Here is a 14,972-nt window from a genome sequence, read left to right on the forward strand (position 1 = left end):
GTTAACTTCAGGAAAAAGAATTGCTCTTGGTGGAGTTCGTCTAGTGTTCTCTTATCTATTTCAAGGATCATTACTAATTTTCGCTCAGTTTCTGAAAGTGATACACTTTTCTTCACCTTGACGAGTTTATTGTTCTATTCTAAGACAACTAGCTTTACTCTGTTACCAGAAATAACGATGAACGCATGCTCGTCACAAAACACAGTTCGACAAAGTGTTACCCAATTTGAACGCACAACTTTGTATACATAGCGTATGCATATCAATGCCCTGTATCTAATGTATAAAATAAGTCGATAGAAAAAAATCCATAACATAAAAAATGATTTTAAAAAAATCCTGGAAATAGCAATCAAGGGCTGAATGACAAACATTTTATTTATTAAACATACGGTGTGAGAATCGACAGTATGACAGTGAGCTTAGTTATTTGATATAATTAATATATTTTTACAAAACTGTACACAAAGCGGCCGAGCAACTACATGAAAAAGTGCACGGTATAGACGGTAATGCTATGATCTTCATTTTATCTTTTTTGTGCTTTGAGGTTAGACCTATTATGGGCCATTTTTGAAAGAATTTGCCAGCGGAGATGGAGATTATCATCCAGAAGGAACGTCCTAGCTCCGTTTAACGCCTGCTGCTCCTGCTGTTGTTGGGCTCGTTGTTGTCGGCCTGGTAAGGTCTAAACTTCATCACTTTAATAGGTATCTAATGGCAAACTTTCGCGACAAACAAGCACGATCTTTGCGATTTTCTATGCAGTAAGCTAACTACGTTGAAATCTGGCAATATCAGAGTTCCCTCAGAGAGAACATAATTAAGAAGTGAAACGGTCGCTAGGGACTTAGTGAAGCTTTTTGATGATCTTCACGTGGCCCCCCTGTGAATAGCCGCCGTCGTGGTGAACAACATTGGTGTGGACTTGCTGGACAGGAGCAAGACCGCTTGAAATAGGGGCAGCGACGGCGACCGGCGCAGAAACGACCGGAGTGTCAACAGCAACTGGTAAGGCCGGGGCAGCAATTGGAGCTGCAGGAATCGTGACCGGGCTGCTAGCAAAAATTGAAGCTCCGACTGCAGCAGCATCAGCAGGCCGCGATGGTCCTACGACGTGGGTTTGTGCCTCGGCAGAGGGTTGAAGAACAATCTGTGCTGGGGCTTCAGGGGCAGCATGCGCAACTTCGACACGGGGAGGGAGTGCAGGACCGCGAACAATGTGAATAACGCGCGGGCCAGGAGCGGGCTGCTTCTGGACATTAATTACTTGGACGTTTGGGTTTTGGTGGACGAGGTGCTGAACACGATTCTGTTCTCCACGGGTCACCAGCCTAATGACAGAGCTCTGCTGGGCAGGCGCCTGAACACGAAACACTTCAGGCGCAGCGTGCCCTCCCTCAAATACGCGGATCAGCTGACGGGGTCCACGGTACTCCTCAATACGAATCTGGCGACCAGCCGAGTGAGAATGGATCTCATGAACACGTGGAGCAGACGGTCCCGCAGCAATAACCTGAGGGGCTCCGACCGACGCAGGAGCAGGAGGGGCGGGAACCAGAGCCAGAGGGGACGAGATCTGTGGGGTACTGCGGACGATGGGAGGTGCTAATGGGTAAACGGCTGGAGCAGCTGCGATGGGGGCTGCCGCCACGACAGGGGCTGCCGCTGCGATGGGGGGTGCCACTGCGATGGGGGGTGCCACTGCGATGGGGGCTGCTGCTGCGATGGGGGGTGCCACTGCGATGGGGGCTGCCACTGCGACAGGAGCCGCAGCCACCGCCGGTGCGTGACCACCGCCATTACTACTATAGCTGCTGGTTGGAACGTAGCCTGAGCTAAATCCGGCGCCACCGCTGAGATGGCCAGCGTGAACCGCAAGTGCCGACAGCGTAAGACAGACGACACTGAAAGCACGCATATTGTGGCCGATATGCACAAATAATTCTTTAGTGCTTGCCTGCGACACGAACAACATCCAGCGGACAACACACTGAACACAGAACACTGGACAAGACACCACAGCACACTACACTGACCGTATGCGCCTTGGTACAACACTTATATACGCGTAGCATTCCTGTTCGTATCGTTTTGTACATTTCATTTACTACCGAAATTGAATCTGGACCTCTTCGAAAAATAATGAGAAGATGGAGGAGAATTCATTGAATAAGGAAAGAATAGCGAGAGTAAAAAGTCTGCAGAATTCGACTCGCCCCTGCCCCTCGCTGTTGTCCCAAACGCTGCTTTGGTGATATGGACTGTGGCTAGAAAATCAATACAATACCGTCAACGTCATCTGCTAATACACTAAGCGTTGCCATCATCACGGTCATAAATAGGACGAAGATTGTCGACAGGCCGGTGAACGCCTGATGTGCTTGACAAGCCTGCAGAAACTACAGCTGGTCGCGATCCGCTTAATGTAGATGGCCTCACGTACGATGGTTAGTATATAACGTGCGTGTGTATGCCCGTCGGATAGTGTTATCGAACTACTGCGTGTACGTATGGCTTAACGCTCCTGGCATGGGTGTACTGTAAGCCCCTGCAAGTAATACACACATCAGTGGCGGGAGTACGAAAAGCAGATACATCTTAGAAACGGATCACGGCCGTCTAAGTCCGCCAGTCGCCAACCGCAGTCTTTGCCGGGTGGCGACAGCTTTCGCGTTTACGCACTGCCGACCTGCGCTGCGAAAGACGAAAAAACATAGGAGATCCTCGTTACAACAATCCCAGCATATAGCGAATAATCCTATGTCTACCCGAGACTATTCGATTGCAGTGTCAATGCTGAACGTGTTTTTGCGTCTATGTGGTTGTATGAATGTGTGTACTAGCTATATATCAGTGTTAGCATGTAGACGGGTCCATTGGCGTGTGTTTAATGCCTCTTCAAAGCATGTAATGACCTTTCACATCTCGACGTATCGGCTACGCGTAGCCGAACGCCGCGATAAGGATATCCTATAGGGGGCACTATGATGCGAGCGTCGTCCGGCCTCTTGCTTTGTCTCATCATCGTTAATTGTCGCCCAATACCATTTGATCCATTCTGATATGAGTTTCAAGTACAACTGGATCACAAAACAAGATATCGTTGGTGTGATTTGCGCGGCGTACGCGAGGTGCCTGGTCGGACAGCGCGTGTAGATAAAACAAGATAAAAACTTCTTTCATTCACACGGGTCGATACAAACGGATACGCAACAGATTCGCGATGAATTACCCATACGAACTGTGGTAAGCATTGCTATTGCGGCGTGACGGCATAAATCTGCTCTATGGCATGAGGACGAGTCACTCGGGCCCCGTCAATGCACGCGCTAGTTCATCGACTGTTTGTAAACGAGTTTCTTCAACGGCACTAGCGATAACGATAGTAGTAAACACCAACCAGTCAGACGAGCCAACCCAAAAAATAAGCGCTTATAAAATTAAATGGAGAAACTAATCATTTCTATGCGTACTCAATAATAACTCTAATAACGAATGAAGATAATGCTGTTCCCACTTGCGCGAGCATTATCTTCATGTCTGTTTCCATGCGTAACGTGGCTAGCGTTGATGACACTGCTAGAATTACGTTTTTTTGATATCAGCGCAGGCTTAAAAAGAGACTTTAGCTGATTCATTTGTTGCATTATACTTGTTTACAGTTTCCATACAGGGCCATAATAATATCTCTCCCATGGATAACATGTACCTAAGCTAAGGCTCATTTTCCTTTCGAGACAAATAATGTTTATGCAGAGTAAACAAAACTGATCGAAATCAGTAAATGTGTAATTTGTTGCTTGCTTTATTCAAATTTAAAAAAGGATCAACATTGAAAAGCTAATAACTCCGAGATTTGCCTTAGGTCATACGGTCTTTAGTTCAAAGTCTACGGACGGCAAGCCACGTGAGAACCACAGTTCAAGGACGAACACGTAACCGCTGTGAGACGGCATAAAAAGGCACCATTTTCAGTCGATTTCAAATCTTGCCGCTGTAGCTAACCTAGTATGTTTAGCACTGCGCGAAATTCGTGTGAAGTTGTCTGTATGTATGTAATATGTAAATCTGGTAAGAGATAGTCGTCTTTGGCTACACGGCTGACAACTAGCAATAGTAACTCTATTTACATTCAAATGTTACTGAAACGCCGTTTAATCTAGTTAGAACACTTCCTTTGATACAAACTTAAGATATTTAACTAATGTATATATCAGCAAAATGTCAACGTAATGGAGGTACCATTCTATGAAAGATTTGGTAATCGTTAGGGAATGCCACATGTCTACGATATTGTGCGGCAGTTAAAACGAAAACATCAATAACGTCCCAACATTATTTTCTACCGAGAATCGGTTCGTCGGCGTATTTCTGCTATGGTAAATCTTCGTACTTCTAGCTCGGGGGTGGGCTACACCCATCCGATACAACATTGTTTCGTCTAAGTCTATTCAACTTTTTATCATTAAAGTGATTGTCAGTGGCATAAATCAGGTGCCTAACAGTGGAAAACATTATGGCTTATAATATATATATATATATATATAATACGGTTACTAAATGGGCGTACGTTTTTATCAGGCGATCAGGTATTTTTAGATATGTATTTCCATGCCAGTCATATCTGGCGACGTCCGCAGCAGTACCCGTTGAGTCTAGCTGCCTTGACCGAGCAACGATTTTTACTGGACTTCAGCGGTCGGTGAATACGATCACGAACTACGCCAGTATCACAAATCTGATCTTAGAACCAGCACGGCAACTTTCGCTATAAGTTATCGCTTAACGCAAGTCATCAACCTTCATGACATACGCTTACAGATGTGCATCGCCATATTTTGGCTTGGCTTACCCAACAAGGGTCAGTATCATAGCCTTGTGTACATGCCTACCGACTTATTTTATTGATACAAATGCCTGCTTCAGTAACTGAAATGCACGAATAGCCTAGCAAGAACTACGACAGTTGGCAAAAAAAAAAACTAGAAGAATATTGCAAGAAGTGCAAAGTTAAATTGAAGCTAGCGTTCTGGGAAAAAGATTTACACTAGTGGAACGAGACATGACATGTTTGGAAATAGATGGGATACTGTGGCCATTAGAATGTAGAAATATGTAAACAATGATTTCCCTAGAACCGTGCCAGGGGGTCTGGCAATTCTAATCATACCTGCAGGGAAAGCTTCAACCCAATAAGAGAGCAAGTTGCCCTTAACTGGCAACACTTCTGCAAATTGGTGACTACGTGAACAGGAACCTTCTCACAGAAGCATGCTAATACACAGTCTTATTTAGATCAATACTTAACGACAGTACCGGACGTAAAATTCCAGGAACATCTATTCAGTTGCAGCAAAGACATTCGTCGTTGACGTTGCCAGAAGGTCACATTGTTCCGATATATATATATATATACTACGCCATAATGACATTTGTGTAAACTTGATACTATTATTTTTCCTGTCTATTTTTGGTCCACTTGTGGAGTAGAAATGGCTACAAAGTATAGCTTTATTCAATCAACGACCATGTTCGTTAAACCCGTGTGCTCTGCGGAGCCGGTAATCAGTGTCAAAATGTTTTGATCATCGACACGGAGGTGGTGTGGCAGAAACTTGTCTCATTGACGTGGCCAATGGGGCGAGGCGAAATCTGTGAGGAGCATCGACAATGAAGGACGCTTATAGGTCTACTAAGCTGAAATTCGCTTTTGTCTAAGATGGCGGGAGCCGAACAATCTCGTTTGTCTGTCGGGGAAATCTAAGCATATCTCACTTGATCCAATACCGTCTATAATTACTCGAATTTTTTAGACGCTAGTAGAAATATTTATAGGTATGGGGCTGCAGATAGATAAATTGTATCTCCTTGGTTTTTCTTGACTAGCTGGCCAGTTTAATTAATATCACCAGAGAGCTAAACTGAGATAGATTTACGGATATCGACTGACTAATATAGATTTAAAGTAACTTCTATTGTACCTTGAAGGGATAGGCCGATGGCGCTTCTTGATCGAAAATTCGTTCTGCCTTTAGCAATTAACTGTGGCGAAATTAATAATTAAGAGGTTAGCAAACGAATATTTATTGTAAAAAGATTATAGTAAACAGAGTCAATTGTTACTGTGTCATTATATTTATCTGTAGTAATTTCTGAATGAAAAAATTACACAGATCTGCGACACTTTATCAAGCACAACTATTAAAGAAGTGGCAACATTAATCACGTAGTAGGTAATTCGAAAAATTCGAAGATGTTAATTTATACATAGGAAACGACTTGATTCAAGAACTTGTGGCAAAAGACAACGTCTGCGTGTCGGATCAGTGTTAAAATATCGTCATGCATTGTTCCATTAATAGCACTCTTGGCCTTCTTTTTTTTAAGACTAATTTGTCAGACCTGACGCCCACTTTATGTCTACTAGATTAGTAATATCGTTCTGTTGGCCTTTGACCTAGGCCTAGAATATTTTACTGTGCTGTATGTACTATGTGGAGCACATAGCATATCCTGAGCAGTTAATCGAACGCCTTTTGCACTAACGAATGCGAGGTTAAATAGTTAAATGTATTAATTTGTATCAAAAGATCGATATTCTCATTATTTTAACCGTTTAGGGTTTTTTAAAAGACTGGATGGTGTCAGCATGTCTAAAACTCCGTCTGCTCGTAATGTTTCAATTAATTCAATACTTAAATGCAATACAAAGTTCTCTTAACCAAACTTTAATTCGTGTACTCTTTTGACCTGAAAATAGGTAAACATGTTCGAAGACACCGAGCATATTAGCGGTGGTTGTGGGAGTTTCGACGGGCGGTTTGATGGCTTTAGCCTAACTATATGCATGGATTAAAGATTTGCAAACTAGGGCACGAAATCGGTCCAAGGGTACAGTAAAACGATTTGTAAAGATAAGAGGATACCACTTATTATCATACATTATCTGTACAGCATTTGCTTTGTTGCGGTTGTTACCCGCCATAGTACTGGAATCTCAAGGAAAACTGAGCATTTCATCACTTGTTATAGCTAGCGTAGTTGTTAGGTTTGCTAAACACTTTTATTATCATCTAGTTATATCTCACACAATTTTCAACTTTTCGATGCAGCTAGCCTTGTGCCACTGTAAAACGTTTCAAGGACTGGTTTAATAGACGCGAAATTTACTAGATACATGTCGGATGATTTTTCTCAGCTTTTATTAGATATAGATGAAATTTTCACAGCATAATTTGTGTATATTGCTTTAAGACAATTGTATAAATTTCAAAACAAAATTTATACAATTGCCTACAGTTAACAGTCGTATTAACCTTAAACAAAGTCATTTGTTAATTTAGAGAAGTTTTCGGCTTAAACACGTTTATAGATAGATATATATATATATATTTAATCAATATCTATATCTATATAAATAGATAGATATAGATATTGATTGATTGATAGATAGACAGATAGATAGCTTTGTAAACGTAATAAAGTACAGAGCTCTGTTCGAAAAGTCAAATACTTACTGGCACACGTTTCAAATTATATATTTATTTTCTTACTGAGCTTTACTGGCAACTGGTAGAGAAACTATTCCGTAGGTATTTGAAGTAGTAAAAAATACAACATACTAAGCATATATATACATATATATACTTATATATATGCTTCGTTTGGTATGTTGATTCCCTTTCCGGCTCGTCACCAAGGTCTAACGGTCTTTTATTTTTGTTCCTTTTTGTAACTCATTACATATTCTACTAAGTAAAGATCTACTAAACATAGTAATAGTAAACATAATAGGCAGTAGCATATATTGAACGAAGAAACAAATGTTTAATATGTTTCGATCGGCATACTGATCCACTTTACGCAATGCCACTGAAATGTAAGCATTTTTTTAATACATATCTAACTTTTAATAATAAATATCTAAATTCCTTCTTTACATTTTTTTTAATAAATTCAAGTCTGTTTTTACAAAAATGTGTGCTTTAAAATTTCCTGTTGTTAGAAATTGGCTTAAAAAACCACTCAAAGCGTATGTTCATTCCATCTTTACGTAGGTAAAACTAACGACCAATTGGGTTTTCGTAGTTCCCTCTCAAAAATACCAATTTAGACATATATATATATATAATTATAATATATATATATATATATGTCTAAATTATATATATATATAATTATAAAAAAATGTAATTCGGTTCTTTATACCGAAGCATTAATTTTAACTATAGATAAATGTATTGCATTTTGACATAGCTCGTGAAAATGTTTCGATCGTTTCAAAGAATTGGTGCTACCAACGCGGTCCTTTGCGTAGAACAGAATATTTTTGATATTTTAATGTTTCTCCAAAAAAATTTTTAGACGTTATCTTCAAAACAATACTCAACAAGGATGTTCGTCGTATTAGCCACTACATATTTCCGATTTTATATTACCACAAATTCGCTCAAAAAACGCTTAAAGCTAGGTCGAAACACACTTTTATTGTAATATTGTGTAGGCGAAGACAACTTGCTCACCGAAACACCCACTTTAAATATAAAAACATATATCGCATGTTCTCTAAACTAAGGAGGATCAATCGGCTGGTGTGGAGAATAACCCGTTTCCCATGGAATGTCATGTCAAATTTCCGCCCTCCGGGAAAAAAGTTAAAAACTGAGAGTGGATGTAAAAACATAGATTGCATTTTGAGCCAGTTCGGTGAGATTGCTTTCGATAGCTTCAACTATTACCGCCCTACATAGATTTGCATGTAAACATTTCGTTGCTATTTTCTCAATAGAAAAAACTTCGATAGAAATTCTACTAAAATATAGTTCACCTCTACCCCTACAGTTTTTTCATAGAGATCTTTTCATAGGATAATCTCAAAAAAAAAATTACCGCAATTTTGTTTTTCACATTAACAGCGCGCTCTATAGGATGAAAAACAAACTGCTTCCGGGAAAAAAAAAAGATTTCGTCTAATCGTCACTATATTATGCGCATTTCGAACGGTACTTTATCGACCCCCTAAAAATCCCAATATAGCCTTCTTGAGGGGTCGACTCGGGTCGGATAAACAAACAAACAGACACCGAGTTTTAAGGTTAGATGGATGGATGAATGGATTCGAAGTTTTGAACTAGAAAAGATCCGTTTTTGAGCCAATCTGATGAGCTAGAGGAAGTTTGCTAGTTGTAGCAAGTTATCGATCAGCAGAAACTGTCCAAGACTATTAACAGCAACCCAGCAATTTCGAACTGCGAGCTGGAATATGTATAATGCATCGTTCCCATTTTTCTTTTCGTGTTCTGATCTGCTTCACGTTAGTAAGTTGCTATTTCAAATAGTACCTTTTTTTTATAGTTAAAAACAAGATACTAGTAACGTGGTTCGTAGTTGTGCAATTTAGATGCTAAATGAACAGGGATAGCGCTGAGCTCGTTTATAAAAAAGAAAACGCAATGCAAGAACCAATGTTTCTTTTAGTCGAAGCCAACATTAACTATCGAGTATCGACGTTTTACGTGAAACACTCCCAATGATTACATATAAATGCCAATGACTGAACAGAGAATGCAAATTGCTTAAGGATGTGGCATGTAACAAAGGTAAAGCATACTCTAGAATATCACAGTGGAATCCTCTGTTCAAATATTGGATTATACGTATTTTTCATAATGCTGGTTATCTCGTACACTTATGGCTCACCATATTGTTTGCCCGTAATTAATGCAGTCCTTGTTCCTAAATAAACTCAGGCAAGTAGCGCAGGTAGTTTTGAGTAATAGGTATGTTTCCATGAATTCTAGTAAGCCTTTGTAACTTTGTTATTTCTCTTATGAAAAAATACATCGTTCAAGCTAAATAAAGGTCAGTAACAATATAACAACTGCTACAGATATATTTATTTTCTTTTATACTTTCTATTTCCTCTAGTTTCTTATCAGTATTTTTGCCCGTCTAACTACTTACAGGGATTTGTTGCTAACGGGTTTTTGCGATGACGGCGATATTAGATTAGCCCAAACCGCCCGGAGCAAAGTCTGTAAGATCACTGTCATCAGTGACCGTTCGATACAAACAAAGAGACAGACTACAGATAGCGAGTTAAAGATACATAGACCAGCTGATTGACTTCAAATCTTGTAATAAATAGTAACAAACTGGTCGTCAGTCGAGAGCGAAAGGCCAATACTCGCAGTTGAATACTGTGACATTAGAGCACCTTTTAGTTGTTTTTGTGTATGCAGGCTGTCGCTGCAGCTTTTGTTAGAGGTTGATGACACAGTGGTGTCCGAGCCGGTCCTTATAGTAGGAATAGTAGTTCAATAATCGGCGCGAGTCGAAAGGATATGGCAATGTTGCGAACACAGGCACTCGTCAAGGTTTTGTCGCAGGCAAATACTGGTGGAGTTATCAGCACACTGTGAGTTTACTTTAAGTTATCGTTTAATTATGTGAGTACTATGTAGATGGTCGTGCGTATATTTAGTAGAAACACATACTCATGCGAAATGTACGTATGCTAAAAAAATAGCCGACAACATTTCCCTAAGGTACTGTTTTCACATGGTGATAAATGTGAAATCAAGGCAAACCTTCTTTTTACCACATCTGTATTTACCCATCAACCTATTGAGCTGAATTCTAACTATGTTAATGTACGTTTTATTGAGATTTCACGTGATAGCTTCTAGGTTGTCTCTTCTAGAAGCAAGTGTGCGCCTATAGCTTAACGTCTACTAAATGCCTATTTCACATGCATTTCACTTGCTTAGATGGCCTAGTTTCAAGGCTCACCTACATATATCGTTTTAAGAAATCTACAGTCTTTGTTCTCGACGCGCGCGTGATTGGGATCCAAGTGTCGAAGGAAAACAACTTGAGACGTATTGAGTAAGGTAATGTTAATTGCTTGGACAACTTTGATTAAGTTATACGTTTTTGCGCACACCCTTTCAAGGTTACTCAACTCTGAAGGTGTTCTTATGGCATACGCTGGATATGCCGAAAGAGAAGCGAAAACAACAGCAGCTCTGGTATGTCGTCGTTGTCACACAGACACATCAGTGTTAGGGTAATGCGTATACTAGTCACTTTCGCCCAATATTGAGTGCATTTTTCTTAGTACCTAGGTGCTGAACTGGTAGTCCGGAGTATTAAAGAAGTATGGCTTGACGTTTTTAAATCTGTATATCAGCTTTAAGAAGGGTTTTTTTCAGGACGCAATTTTTCTACCGTTATCTTATTCAGCAGGGCTGTTCGATGAGATTCTTTATAATTTTCCTTCCATAAGCTATAGTTTTACAAATACGACCTTGTACTCTGTATGTATGTTATTGCAGCTAAGTTCAGTATGGGGGCTTAACGAGCAGGAAGGCAAGGGGGGACTCAATGACGATCGTTTACGACAAGTGATCATTGAACTAGAGGTTAGTGACATTTTTACATGTTAGCCATTCAAGTAAATATATAGAAGTTCTCTTCAAACCTGTAGTGCTAATAGGTGGGGCTACTTCTTTGTCCTACAGAAAGCAACAGTTCCGATAGTTTATACGCCAGGGCTTGTGCTGATTAAGCGTTCATTACATTCATAGGATTGACCCTGTGTGGAATAAATGTATTGGGCAATTATTAGGAAAATGGAATTTTCTGAAACACACGAGCACATGATAGTACTAACTATAATGACAAAGCCACTAAAAAGCCAACGTAACACTTATAACCAGTCGTTTTTCGGGACCCCATATAATAATGGTGAATTAATTCAGTAGTGACGCCGGTGAAGAAGATTTCAGCAATGGTTTCGAAGCAGGATGCGATTGTTCAACATTTAGAGCAGTTATAAGTATACGCCTGATTTCAAACAGTCTAGCTGCAGTAGTTACGGTGTTTAAATGTGAAAGTACTCTCTTTGCTTGACTGATTTTCCACCCTTTTTTATATAGTATTTTAAGAGTGCTTTTCATGACACGCAACAATCATTTCAATCTGATCTTTCTCATTAAGTCACTATCTACTAGTCACTTTTTTCTTTCAGACACGCGATGTTTATCGTGGTGCGTTTGAGCACGTTGTTCAGCATTTTTAAAGTGAAAGCAGGTCCATAATTTGAAACTTTGCTAATTTGCTATTTCCAGGAAGGATGTGTGTTGATCACTCCTGTTGCTGGTTTATTGTTATGTCTGTGCGCTTCGAAGGATGTCGACGCTGGTATGATTCGAGCTAAGGCCCACGCATTAACTTTGCATCTCGAAGGACCTCTTTTGCAAATCGGCAACTCGTAACTGCCAAATGAAAAAAAAAGATTATTCAAATGCAGGTTTTCGGTGTCCAGATTATGCCTTAGCAAAAGCATCTCATGGACCTACAATATTATTCAATTTTAAACGGAGCCTCAACTGTTCAACTGATGAACTTAAATTCCAACTGCGACGAATGACAAAAAGCCATGATACTACATAAGTGTGAGATGGCCACGCAGCTTGTACTCTAAGCAAGTGCTCTGAAGAGCCTACTTGTTTAGTGCTTCTTTCAATATCGAATATATTTATAGATAATGTATGATTAGAAACATCGAAGTCGGCGATTAAATATGCATGATAGATTGCCTTAAGCACAAAACTACGTAATGCAATAATCACACCTATTAATCCAAAGACGAACCAGATTCGCCTGGTTTACGGCTATAAGTGGCAGCGATTTCGTCTTAGTATTTTGTAAAATATTAAAATAAATTACCAGTGTATTATCAGAAGTTTGGTAGGACGAAGTAGGTATCCGCTATTTATTATTCTAGTGAATAATACCGTTCGCATCATAGCATGATACTATTCATGTCGTTGGCTATGCCAAACAATGGAGCCCGTTAGTAATTACATTCGCGCAACTTCGATTATTTCAGAAAATCTATAGCAACAGCAATTTATTAAAAATATGTTGTCCGACGCGATCACAATTTTGCTTCGCTGTTCAGAAGGTCCACAGTTTAACTTTTCGGCTGAAATTACCACTGTAGCTTATATTTTGCATGGCACGCCGGCTTATTTGTGCTTTTGCGCCTTTTCAGCTGCACGCGATAATTGACTGCTTAAATAATTGTATCTTCTAATATACAAATACCTGAGAAACCGATCATTAAAGAACTCTGCTGAATCCTGAATACTTCCTTATCCCTTTAAGTATTACTTCTGTGTAGCTCGTTGCTCCTGGGTAACCCGTGCACTGCTTCCACTAATGAACTGGTATTGTAGGGCATAAAATACAGTTTTTGTTAATTTAGGGTTACCGCAAATAAGAGCTGGAAGAAGCAGGGCTTGGCTGTGTTGATACTATATATCTTGCATGAACTTGAATCATTGACGTATCGGATAGCTTGTGCAGGATATACTTTTTTCAGGAACTGCGCTCAACGGTAGCCTAATTAATGTCTAATTATTACCTGTGTTTTCCTTGTGTTAGATAATGTTTAACCTCTCCATCGATTTATCCGAAATTCATTTCCCATAAATATTATTATTATTATTTTATAGTCAATGAAAGAATGATTTTGAGAAGTAGAAACTCGGAAAGGCCCGGCTGGGTTCTGTTTTGCTCCAAAAACAGACGTTATGTCTCAAACATATTAAATATAATTAGTCCTCCTTAATCCTGAACTTCCTGGTAACCTTACGGATTAATTCTTCCTTGTTAAGCATTACATAGAATACTTTGTCAATGCCTTCGACATCCTGTGACCAAATTTGATTTATTTTATGAAAAGTTATGAAAATTCAACTATTTCTATTAAAATTTTCATATAATCAGTGAGTAAAATTTCGGTACTCTCCGATCAGTTATTATCATTTACTCATGGAACGATAACGTTGAATTTCAGTTACATGTAAAGATCTTTAGCTCTTCAATCAAGGCAGTTGCTGTCACGCACTATTTTCCTGAGATAGTTATATACGCTTCAGAAAATATTAATAATTTATGTTCTCTAATGGTTCTGCGTAGATCTTCTAGAGAGGAGGGAGAAGGGGGGCTAACCCATCGTGACAAAAAGCAGTCTGCGAGTTTATCTTTAAGTGCTTGTCACATATAAATTTTTACCATACTGACTTGACCCCACGGAGCTCCCTCCCTTCCCTACAATTACGTCCTCTGCTTATTGCTATTTGACAATCCGACGACGATCGTCTCAACCTGCGTTCTCGGTTTGCTGCCATCAAAGAAGATTTCTCGTTCACTAGAGTGAATTAGTATTTTTTTGTTTGCTATGCTTCGATTTGATTTTTGAACCTCAATATTGTATCGTAGTATTGCGCCTCAAATCAATCATCACTTATTCTTAAGAAAGAAAGGCCGCTTTCTACTCGTGGGTAATTTTTACGGATGTAATTGTTTAAACCGGATTATAATTCAATAACAGTAGTTAACTTGAGACAATTTTTTCATTCCACAAAAGTGACCTACAACCATTGTAGGTACAAAATATATATGCCGCTACAAGATCCTGAGGTAAACGTTTTGTCACGTCAGTATTAGCTTCAAAGTAGACTTTAAAGACCGAGTTGAACGACAAAGTTTCTAGATAGTAGATTCTCAACCCCTTCTTCGATTGACCAGTGTGTAGGTAATTATTAAAGTTTTTTTTCTCCAATTTTTACAGTATGGGTAATTCTTTGTGTGTCTTCCGGTCAATACTTTTCATAGTGTAAACAGAATTAAAACTACGCATTTTTCAGAACTAAACTTTAACATGACCTAACTAGAAAGCTCGGGCTGAAAAAAAATTATGTTTTAATATTAGGGGGGGGGGGGCTGCAAATAACCGTGAGTATCATGTACGCTACCAAACAACATTGATTGCTCTCGACAAAATCCTTTGATAAAGTATGGTATCTCAATATTAACAAAGCAGTTTCGGATTTTCTTTTTAATCCTTTGATCTTTTGCATATTGTCAAGCCTTACTCCAATAAAGAAAGCTAAAGT

The 14,972-nt window shown here is 39.4% G+C and overlaps 2 protein-coding genes and 1 long non-coding RNA gene across 3 annotated transcripts; 1 reads left to right on the top strand and 2 right to left on the bottom strand.

Annotated features, from left to right (window-relative positions):
* Positions 1 to 360: 360 nt before the first annotated feature.
* On the bottom strand, positions 361 to 3,748 carry LOC111267231 (uncharacterized). The gene has a single exon (XM_022845329.2). The coding sequence runs from the start codon at positions 1,976 to 1,978 to the stop codon at positions 851 to 853; it is 1,128 nt and encodes a 375-aa protein (XP_022701064.1). The 5' UTR covers positions 1,979 to 3,748; the 3' UTR covers positions 361 to 850.
* Positions 3,749 to 4,740: 992 nt separating this feature from the next.
* Positions 4,741 to 9,754, bottom strand: LOC147752569 (uncharacterized). Its single transcript, XR_015313707.1, has 3 exons — positions 9,703 to 9,754; positions 5,985 to 6,045; positions 4,741 to 5,655 (listed from the first exon to the last, which is right to left on the bottom strand). It is a non-coding gene; the product is annotated as an uncharacterized LOC147752569 (long non-coding RNA).
* A 322-nt stretch (positions 9,755 to 10,076) lies between these two features.
* Positions 10,077 to 13,156, top strand: Lamtor2 (Late endosomal/lysosomal adaptor, MAPK and MTOR activator 2). Its single transcript, XM_022845328.2, has 4 exons — positions 10,077 to 10,420; positions 10,958 to 11,033; positions 11,340 to 11,426; positions 12,135 to 13,156. The coding sequence occupies exons 1-4, from the start codon at positions 10,347 to 10,349 to the stop codon at positions 12,279 to 12,281; spliced, it is 384 nt and encodes a 127-aa protein (XP_022701063.1). The 5' UTR covers positions 10,077 to 10,346; the 3' UTR covers positions 12,282 to 13,156.
* The last annotated feature ends 1,816 nt before the right edge of the window (positions 13,157 to 14,972 follow it).

Source organism: Varroa jacobsoni, unplaced genomic scaffold (genome assembly GCF_002532875.2).
Source record: "Varroa jacobsoni isolate VJ856 unplaced genomic scaffold, vjacob_1.0 scaffold_1159, whole genome shotgun sequence".
In the NCBI taxonomy this organism is placed as follows: Eukaryota; Metazoa; Arthropoda; class Arachnida; order Mesostigmata; family Varroidae; genus Varroa; species Varroa jacobsoni.

Excerpts from the sequence above, each read along its gene's own strand:
- LOC111267231 (XM_022845329.2), bottom strand. The coding sequence starts at position 1,978 with ATGTTGTTCGTGTCGCAGGCAAGCACTAAAGAATTATTTGTGCATATC.
- Lamtor2 (XM_022845328.2), top strand. The coding sequence starts at position 10,347 with ATGGCAATGTTGCGAACACAGGCACTCGTCAAGGTTTTGTCGCAGGCA. Across the intron at positions 10,421-10,957 it reads GGTGGAGTTATCAGCACACT|GTTACTCAACTCTGAAGGTG; the intron begins GTGAGTTTACTT and ends CACCCTTTCAAG. Across the intron at positions 11,034-11,339 it reads CGAAAACAACAGCAGCTCTG|CTAAGTTCAGTATGGGGGCT; the intron begins GTATGTCGTCGT and ends ATGTTATTGCAG.